The sequence below is a fragment of the Mesitornis unicolor genome, unplaced genomic scaffold (genome assembly GCF_000695765.1).
Source record: "Mesitornis unicolor isolate BGI_N332 unplaced genomic scaffold, ASM69576v1 scaffold8464, whole genome shotgun sequence".
Lineage (NCBI taxonomy): Eukaryota > Metazoa > Chordata > Aves > Mesitornithiformes > Mesitornithidae > Mesitornis > Mesitornis unicolor.
Genome location: NW_010180746.1, coordinates 19,483 through 29,910, shown reverse-complemented (window position 1 = coordinate 29,910; position 10,428 = coordinate 19,483). Strand labels below are relative to the sequence as shown.

The 10,428-nt window shown below is 40.3% G+C and overlaps 1 protein-coding gene across 1 annotated transcript; it reads right to left on the bottom strand.

Moving 5' to 3' along the window:
- Positions 1-1,114: 1,114 nt before the first annotated feature.
- LOC104539602 (protocadherin Fat 3-like) lies at positions 1,115-3,959 on the bottom strand (the record flags this gene model as incomplete). The annotated part of the gene is made up of 1 exon (XM_010183180.1): positions 1,115-3,959. A coding segment is annotated over exon 1 (2,845 nt), but the record flags the coding sequence as incomplete, so codon positions are not given.
- Between the last annotated feature and the right edge of the window lie 6,469 nt (positions 3,960-10,428).

The following is a 10,428-nucleotide window of genomic DNA, read 5'->3' as shown; positions in this document are numbered from 1 at the left end:
TGTGCACAGCTGCAGTAGAGAGACTTAAGCACATATAAAATAAAAATATTTGTCACTGCTTATGCTCAGAAGCAATCCACAGCATTTGTAATGTCATCTGTTTTTCATAATGTTCAGTTTAGAAAGCTGACATTTGATTAAACAGTTTGAATTTGCCAAAACATACATTTTAATCTTATGTTTTAATACCACATTCTCAATTAAAAGCTTTAGAAAATGACACGCAAAGTCTGCTTAAACCACAGTAAATCCACAGACCTAACATATTTAGCATGATTTCTGAAACTGTTTACTAATATTTTCTAATTTCCTCCCTACTTCTAGTACCACAGCTGCACCATTACTCCCAGCAACTATCAGACATTTAAAAAGCCAGCTTAAGTGTTTTACTATATAGCGTTTTATACTTGGTATTTTCCACATTTTCCAGTAGGGTGGCACCAGCAGTGAAGTTAAACATCTTAAAAACCTTCACTCTATTAATAGTTTTCTAACATTGATATTCACATACTACCATCTCCAACGGAAAACTAGCACAGCTGATTTACCATTAAGCACCTTTCCCTGCATTTCTACCTTTACACAAGCTGATGAACATCGTGCTACAAGAACGTGAATTACACAGAATGGGGGGGATCATTCCAGACTGCTAACTCCTATGAAAAATGACTCCCATCAACAGTAAGAACAAGACCACAAATAGGTTTTAGGATTAAATAATTTTTGTTTCATGCTGCTTATTTCCTTTCATTGGGCTTAACACAGCATTCAAGGTCATGAGTGTTGTGACTCTGTGGAGGTGACCTGAGTAATTTACAACGATCAACAGATAATAGTGACTGGAAGTGAGTCATTCCGTAACTATCACTGCTTTCTAAATGGAGTCATCACATAGCTGCTGAAAAGGAATGTATATTATTTCACACCTACGGAGTGATAAATGTAACCAGGTAAATAAAAAAATTCATTGCTGTGCCTGGAAAATCCTTACGTACAATTTTATCTTGCCTGTTAAGAACTGAACTTCTTGTTAAGCACAGAAAATAATTATGCCTAAGGTCTGCTTTTACAAAAACCTCTACGAAGAGAAAAAGAAATTAGAAACAGAACTCACCAGTTTCTTCATCTATGCTGAATCTCCCTAGGCCGCTGCCGTCCCTGATGGAGTACTGGATCTCTCCATCCCTTCCAGAGTCCTCATCTCTAGCAGCAAGTTGCAAAACACTTGTACCAATGTGGGAGTTCTCCTTTACAGATCCAATGATGGCAAAGTCAGGGAAATAGGGAGTATAGAGATTTTCATTAACATCCACCACTTCAACTTCCACAAAAGAAACGGAAGAGAGTGAAACCGGGCGCCCCTTGTCCTTTGCACGCACTGTCAGGTTGTAGAACTGCTGCTTCTCGTAATCGAGCTCTTTGTTCAAGCGGATGGCGCCGCTCGCTTTGTCTATCTCAAACCGCCCGTTGTAATCGTTCACCAGTGAGTAACGGACTTGGCCTCCCAGGCCGAGATCTGGATCGTGAGTTTCCAACCAAGCTATGACAGTGCCAACTGGTAGGTCCTCAAGGACCTTCACGTTGTAGCTGGATGGTATAAAGGCTGGAGAGCAATCATTGACATCATCCAAAAAAACCTTTAGAGGCACAACAGAAAACTGCTGAAGGCCACTCTCTGCTTTGTCCCTAGCCTCAATCTTCAGTGTGTAGTTTGCTTTTGACTCCCGGTCTAGTTGATCGGCCACGTACACCATTCCTGTGGAACTGTTGATGGCAAATTGCTGGGTGTCTGTCAGCACTGAGTAAGTCACTTCACCATTGGATCCTAGGTCTTTATCTTTGGCTTCTACCTGGATGATCTCTGTACCAAGACTTGTACTTTCTAAAATATTTACTGAGTAACTGTCCTGTAAAAAATCAGGCTTGTTATCATTTGCATCCTCCACAGTGACACTCAACAGTCTCCACGCAGATTTCTGTGGATTCCCTAAATCATAAATTGTAATATTAAGGAGATAGAGCTCTGTTTTTTCACGGTCCAAAGGCATAAGAACATTAAGCACTCCCGTCTCCATGTCAATGTTGAAACAACTATCTACATTACCGTCAGAAATGGTATAAACTACTCTCCCATTAAAGCCCGAGTCTGCATCATAGGCTTTTATCCTCAGGATGCTGGCATCAACTGGCAGATCCTCTGAAACTTTTACATCAGTAGGGAAGGATTTGTCAAAATGTGGTGCCTGCCTGTTCACTGAATAGAAATCGAGAAAACCATCTTCCAAATTCAGCTTCACATTTGCTTTTGCCTTTTTGAGTAATTTTTCTGCTAGCTTCTGAGCAACTCTAGTTTCTCTACAGCTAAAGGTCTTTGTAGACACTTTCCCGTGAACTACTGAAATATTAACAAACATAGCATCAGCAAAGTTTTCTCCATCAGTTGCTGTTATCTTAAGGCCAAAATTGCTGTTTTTTATGCCAGAATTAATTAGAGATTTTTTAAGTTGCAGGACACCAGAGTCAGGATTTAAATAAAAAATGCCAAGTTCATTTCCAGAGATAATTTTGTACTTCACAAGCTCTAATTCATCTATGTCTATTGCAGAAACAGCAGTGATGTGACCACCAACAGGAAAATCAGATGAAATCACTCCCTGACATGCCACTTTTTCAAAGAGGGGTTTGTTGTCATTGACATTCCCTATGTATATGGTGACATTCACCTCACTTTCATGGCGGTAGGGGGAACCCCAGTCAGAAGCTCTCACAATGAACCTGTAGCTTTCTGGTGAGGACTCAAAATCCAGTTCTTCAGATGTGCTGATGACACCTGTAAACTGGTTTACTGTAAACGGTAGTGAGTTCAGACTGGCAATGCTGTATGTTATATATCCATTTTCTCCCCTGTCTTTATCAACTGCTGACACTGTCAAAACGCTGGACCCTACAGGGACACTTTCATTGACAAACGCGCTGTAGGAGGGCTGTTGGAACTCCGGAGTGTGATCATTGGCATCTTCTAACCTGACAGTAACCTGTGCTTTTAAATCATCACCTTTGTTTGTATATACTTCTAATTCATAGAGGTCCTTCTCAATGATTTTTAAAGGATGAGCAGTAGTAATAAGGCCTGTGTTGGGATTGATCTTAAAATACTCAGCTTCCTCACTTGGAGATATTCTGTATTCCACACCCTGTGGCTCAGGCATCAGCTTAACCACTGCAACCACCACACCAGGAGGTGAAAATTCACTGATCGAAACGTCATATGCTTCCTTTTCAAACTTCAGGGGGATACTTTCCTTCTTGGGACTAGCAATGTGGACCAGTTTGACCGCAGAAAATTTCTGAGGAGATCCTTTGTCTTTCGCTTGGAGAGTCAGGTTATAACCATACGGGAAGCTGTCCCAGTCAATAGGCTTCCTTTCTTTGATTTTGTACACATTCATCCATTTACCTTCCTTAGTCAGAAGGAACTGTTCTAGCGGATCTCCAGCCACAATAGAAACAGATTCTATTTCTCCATTGGCTCCTTCATCCAGGTCGTCAATGTTAACAACTGCATAGGTAGGCTCCTTGTCTGCTGGAAAGGGAATATGGGTCACTACGTTTATCGTTGGGGCATGTTCATTTATACGTTCAATGTGAACATAAAGCTTGGCAGTGCTGCTTACGCCATTGTTTCCATAAAGTTTCATCCCACGGTCCACAGCCAAAATCTCAAGATCGTATCTGTTTTTCTCATCGTAGTTTAACCGGCCACTTAAGGAGATAACACCACTCGTAGGATGAACTGAGAAGAGATCAACTTTGTTTTTGAAGTAATAATAAAATTCACCATTGGACCCAATATCTGCATCTGTTGCGGTCACCTGTGCGATGCTAGTCCTTAAAGGAGTGCTTTCCGCTATCGTGACAGAGTACGTGGTTGGCGAAAACAAAGGTCTTAAGTCATTCATATCCAAAACCTGGATATTCACTTTTGTCCATGCTTCCAAGTCCTCTCCTCTGACAGACCCTTTCACCATCAATAAATAGTTGTCCTGGATTTCTCTGTTCAATATAGCAGAATTCCCACCTTTAGTCCTGATTCTTAGGAAGCAAAAGTCAGCAATGATGACTTCCTCTGCTTTAAAAAAGCCCTCGTCATCACCAGACACTATCCTGTACTTGATATCCCATGAAAGGTCAGCCAAGGTAATGCCCATCCTCGTTTGACTGTTGACATAGGTCCTGGCTGCAGAATTCTCATACACCGTGGCATTGTAAGCGGAATGTGTGAAGTGAAAGCCAAGCGGGCTGGTCCCGTGAGCAACCTGGCAAACAGAGGCCAGGAACTTGACAATCAGAAGGGCAAGGCATGACAGAGGTGGCCGTGAGCCTGACCTGCCCATATTCACCTCCATCACATCATTCTTTCACCCTGTGACAGAGAAAGAAAACAGGAAATACTTGATCAAGAGATAAATACTGTACTGTGAAGTGCCATGTCAAAATTAATTACTAGATTTTTAATTAAAAATAAAATATATGCAATAACTAATCACTGCATATTTAACTAAACAGGAAGGGAGAACACTATATACATACACACAAAAGCCACAGTTTTGGATTGTATTTTCACATGTGTGTGAGAGTGCAGTATGTATGCATCGGCACATACATGCACATAATACATAATTACATCTACATGTATATACGCTGCTTTAACCCCTATAAGACCCTAACACATCTACACGCGCATGCACACAGTCCAGAATAATAGTCATAGTGAACAAAGTTAAAATCAGACATACACACTTGAATAAGTTTATGTAAAAGGATGAACCACACAGAGAAATCACTGCTTTTATTTACCAGTAGCACCAACTCAGCCTAAACTTGTTTGCTTTCACAGCACATTGGAAAATGCGTTTTTAGTCTCAACGTTTGCAAAAGAAACAGTATTTTCACTGTGTATGTAATATAGTTATAGTCAAACATTATCAGTCTTTTTATGGAGAATTAAGAAAGATCACCTGGTTGAAGAAATCTGAGCCACCAAGAACAAGTAGTACATAAAAATTACTACCTAAACTTTACATTAATCATAGGTATCTTCAGAAAAATCAAAATTAAGGAAGAAATATAACTAATTAAATGCCATTACATGCACATATACATATGCATACACATACCCGGGTACTGAAGCACAATACAATGAAGAACATAAAACTTGATAAAGCTCCCAGGTGAAGACTTGGGCTAGGGGACTCTGGACTGAACTCTACCCTTGCATATATACCACAAGGCATCTGTAATGATGGTCACCACTTTCCACCAAATACACTGGGTAACATACCCTAAATGAGGATGTAGATGAACATGTTTTCTGTACATCCAAAAAGTGCCCCAATTGCTGGGTACTACTGCCACATCAACCAAAGAAAGGTGAAGACCCCCTCTTCAGACTGCTTGTCCTACTGCCACCCCACCCAGCAAGAGCATGAATGCATCCTTGCTCAGATAGAGTGAATTTCCCCTTACACCACATTGCACTTTGGCAACCCCAAACAGAATTTGGCTACAAATAAGGCACACGGCTCTGCTGTCAGCAGTCTGTCTCAATCCAGTCTGTCTCACTCCAGCCACCTGAAAGCAGTGAGAGCCTTTCCACTGATTTCAAAAGGCTCATTATAAATGTAAGTATTCAAATGCAATTAATAAGCAGCTATTTGGGGAAGATTTGGAGTTATTCCGTACAGTCTTATTGTGGAATAGCCCCAGCGCCTCACTTCAGGAATCTAAATTGGGAGGTTAAACAGAGACGGGGTAAGTGGAGACACCAGCTGAAGGTTGCTGGGAGCCAGGTCCTGCTTATTGCTTCCCTCTGAAAAAAAAAGGAAAGGAAAGGAGCCTGAGGAAACCAGGCAGGTGCTTACAGCAAAGCAGTGTGAATAAGCTTCTTTGTTACAGAGTACATTCTCTGCTACTGGTGAAAATAATAAAAATCAATTTTAAAAGGCAATTATTGAAAGACCCACTGCACACATACATTGTTCTCATTGTCATTTAAATGCTGCTTGAAAATGTAGTTTTCTCAAAGCTAGAATACAGAGTGGAAAGGGATAAGAAAAGTTGTCGATAATGACAGGGGTTAATTTAAATTTCCGACATGATTTCAACATCCCCTAGGAGATTTATAAATTGCATGCAAGTTTTGGAATATGAATTCATGTTAGTTATCACTTCCAATATAACTGAATGACTATTGCTCTTTTAAGTACTAACTACAATCAATTTATTGCGCTGATGTTAGAATGTTCACACAAAACACTTAACTTCCTGATCCCACAGTCTATATCCCATTGCTTAACACATTAATCAATTTGATCAATTCTCCCAAGTGTTTGTCAAGGCACTCATCTTTCAGTACACTTATTGTCACATGCAGCTCTCTCCTCTCCTCTCCCTACTCCTTGTTTCCTTTTTCTTTTCTATTATACAAACAAAAAAGGAAAAGGAAAAAGAAAATTAAAATGTAAAATTATATGTCCTCCTGAACTTGCATTCCCAAGTAACAGACAAATCTCCACAGAACTTCATGTGGCAGTTCTTTTTATGAATGTGCCCACTTGACCGTTGTCCAAGTACAAGACAAGACCTGTGAATAACTCCTCAACCCATACAGTTCCTGTATCAAATATGCACAATTCTCCAATGTGCTTTGTGAATGTGAGGGACCAGGTTTCCCCATGCTCTCCCCGCTGTTGGGTTGATCCCCAGGAGACCTAGGGTGGAATTCTTCTACTTCAGTTAGGAAAGATTTATTTATTGTTGTTGCCATCTCACTCAACTAAAAGATCAGAGCAGTGACACCTATTTTTCAGCACAGCAAACACTCATCAACTTAATCCATCAGTGTGAAAATATCAAAGCCCCTTATTTTCATGGGGCTTTACATGAATCACTTTGAGTACTGCTGCCACTAAAAGCTGCCGCTTCAGCCTAGCATGGGAGATGATGCTCTCAAGTAGAAAATACAACCAATATACAATATGCTGCCAGCGAAAAGCCAGACAAGAGGAATGACAAATTCCAATGAGAGAAACCCAACTCATAACAAAATAAAAGGCTGTGTCTCTTCTCCGATGCGGCATTATTAAAATAAACAGCAGAAACATCACTGTGTTGCTGCCTTTCACCAAGAGCACTTCAACATCCTCCCTCTACACTGCACTATCAACCTCTCCCCACTGTTAAGAGAAAGTGAATTTTTGCTGGCTTATGATGGAGATAGATGGAATGTTTCATATGAACACCCAGACTTTCTATCATCACAGCTCAGCAACTTCCCAGAAATAGGTCTCTTTGGAGTAATGAAATGAATCGTATTATCCTATTTACGTCTCACTTGGTGTTCCAGTTTCTCCTCCCCACTCCATAGTTCAGTCTGAGCTGGTTTCTCTCCATCAGTCATGGCCATCAACGTCAGGCTTTCAGGTCTACTGTAACCAGAAATCAATTTTCCTGAGAAATTCACTGCTACAAGCAAAAATGATTTAACACTTTACCTTCAGGTTATCCATACCCAAGGTTACAGACTCTGCTGTGGCAGACAGGGATCAAAGTGGATACTCACAAAGCTATGCGATTAGGAGAACCTAATGAAAAAGTTGTGTATATCCCAGGCAGTATAACATGACAACTTTAAGATCCCATTCCATTTATCTATTTATTTTTAGAGAAAGTCAGAGCTTAAGACCTAATCTCAAATACACTGCTGTAAATCCACTCATGTCAATAGTCTGTGAAGTTTTAGCAGTTCAGTGCAACCAGGATCAGTCCTGGAACACAACATTTCACCCAGAAACAACACATGTATGTGTGTCTTAGTTATGTATACATATGTATACACAAACACACAGTTTGTGTATTTTTAAGTTAATGTCAGAGTTGGCAATAGAAAAATTGGGCCTTCACATCAGGCAGCACTTCCAGAGTCGATTTCATTTCAGATGTGGTATGCAGAAGTTGTAACAAGCTCCTCACTGAAGTTATTCATCTATCCATATATTTACATGGCCATCATCGTTATATTATTTGAAAGTCCCAACGGATGAGCTATTAAACTGCCACTTGGGCTACCCAAGAATGTTTTATTCATTTACTGAATTTCTTTCTTCTGGGATATTTGTTTTTAAGAGCTCATGATACATAAACACTCAATGCACAGGAAATGTAATGCGATAGGTTACAGAAACAAAGTACAAAGTAACCCACCGTAAATTAAGAGGCACTTCTTTAAAGGCACTTCTTGTCAAAAAAATGTTACGGTTTCAAGTGAAGAGAAAGGTTTGATTACTTTTGCTTGATTTTGAAACGTTTGGCCAGGACCTACTTAAAAAAAAATCCTCTGGTACTGCTCAGCATGGTTAATATGATGAAAAGAAATAGCTCTAACAAGAATAAAGACTAATAGAGAAAACCTCCTTCTAGCTACCCAAGGAGGTGACAAGATAACACAAAGTAGGATTCCAGCATCTTTCCACTCAAGCTCACATTGAATACCCTGGTCTTGAAGTGGTAATCAAGGAAAGGAGAAACAGAATGGCATGTCTTGATTTTTAATACTCTTAAAAATAAACTTGAACATCATGCACATTCAGTTCCCCACTCAGTCTCTTTCCTTCACTTCTTGAACAAAGATTAACTACGTGACCCTGCAGCAGAGCTGCCAGGACCTGTAGGTGGCTGGTGCTCCTCAGAGGAGCTGCGAGACGTATAAGCATTATTCCTTTTTCTCGTCTTGGCTTTGCCAACCTCCAGTCTGGGCTGCATCCAAACATAACACCCACCAGACTGGGAAGGAAGACTCAAGTCCCAGGAACTGCCAGGATTCCTGCACACCAAAATCATGGCTCTGATTCAACGTGCAGATCTGAAACAAGTGCTGTGTGATCCTTTGTTCGATTTGCTCTCCCAAAGCTAATTCTTCTGATCTCAAGATCTCCATACCATAAAATACTTGAAAACAATGCATCTACCTCTTAGATAAACTCTGAAAATATTAAACAAGCACCAAAAGCACTTTTAGAGATTATAAGGAATATAGCAGGCAAACATCTTCAGCTTGCAGAATGAATAAGCTTTTCTCAGGCCACAACCGGGAAAAGAGCCTTCTCTCTCTCTTTACTTAACCTCCAAGCCCACCTACACACTATGAGATACGAATTTTTCTTTAAATTAACTTACATAATGTGATCAGTTAATAAAATACAACTAGTTAAGACTTTCTACAGGTCCTTTGAAAGAGAAAAGAAACCAATCTGTGCTTCAACTTCCATCTTTACCACAAGGACCCAGTGAAACTCTTACCTATAGGGTCCTCTGGGCTGGGAGGAGAAAAAAGAGTGTCTCAATTTCAGACAGCAAATTTCTGAGAGTCAAGGCATTTATGCACCTGTGTGCATGGGAAAAAAAGGTCAAGAAACCTTGGCTTAAAGGTTTTTATCTTGACGTATTTTTCCTGGAGAAGTTGGGAAACGGAGTGCGCTTCCTCACACAGGACAGGAATGGTGATCTCATGATATGGGAAAATACTAACATTTGGAAATATTATTTCTTTCTCATGAGAGTTGTCACAATTCTCTTTCAAAGGCTAGCTATTTAAAATCTAGAAAATAGGCAGCTTTCTAGCAAAAAGGTATATTTGAAAATATAAAGGTCTTCTTTAGGAGGCAGGAGAAAATTAACTTCACCCGCACATGAAGTCTAAATAGTACGTAGTGAAGCGATGCATCAGCAGCAGGAACAGAAACTCTTGATTTTGTTGGAAGTTACCTCAGTCTTACAAGTAACTCCTTTCTTCCACTCAAACAACATTGGCATCAGCAGCAGCCTATCTGGTCTCAGGGTCTAACACTCAAAACATCAAACCTACAAGGCTGTCACACAGACAGATCCATGCACCTGAATGGAGCCTCTTATTCTCAGTTCTATTTTCTGTCAACAACAGCAATCTGCATACAAAAAAAATCTGCATATCCAGGCCAGAAAGACCTGCAGAAAGGGTCCAACGAAGGTTACAAAGCATCTTGATTGGTTTGTAGATGCTACTTATTTAGGGCTTATGCCAAGCTGCATCAACGATAGGAAAAGTTGTGTTTCACAATCTGTTGTTCATATCGCAACAAGGAGGTGGGAGCCCATGTACGTCTGTGCCCTCTCCTGGAAGGAGCCTCTTCCATAGTGTAGAGCTATGGAAAAGTCTGTTAAACTCATGGAAATTCATATTTAAGGAACATGGAAGATATCAGTCTATGAGTTTAAAGACCAAGGCATCGTTCTACCCGCACACCCCTGGCAGAGACTAGAGATAGCCATGGATTTCACTCACTATGCAGGCAATATCATTAGCATGTTGTCAAATGAGAACAGGGGGGAAAA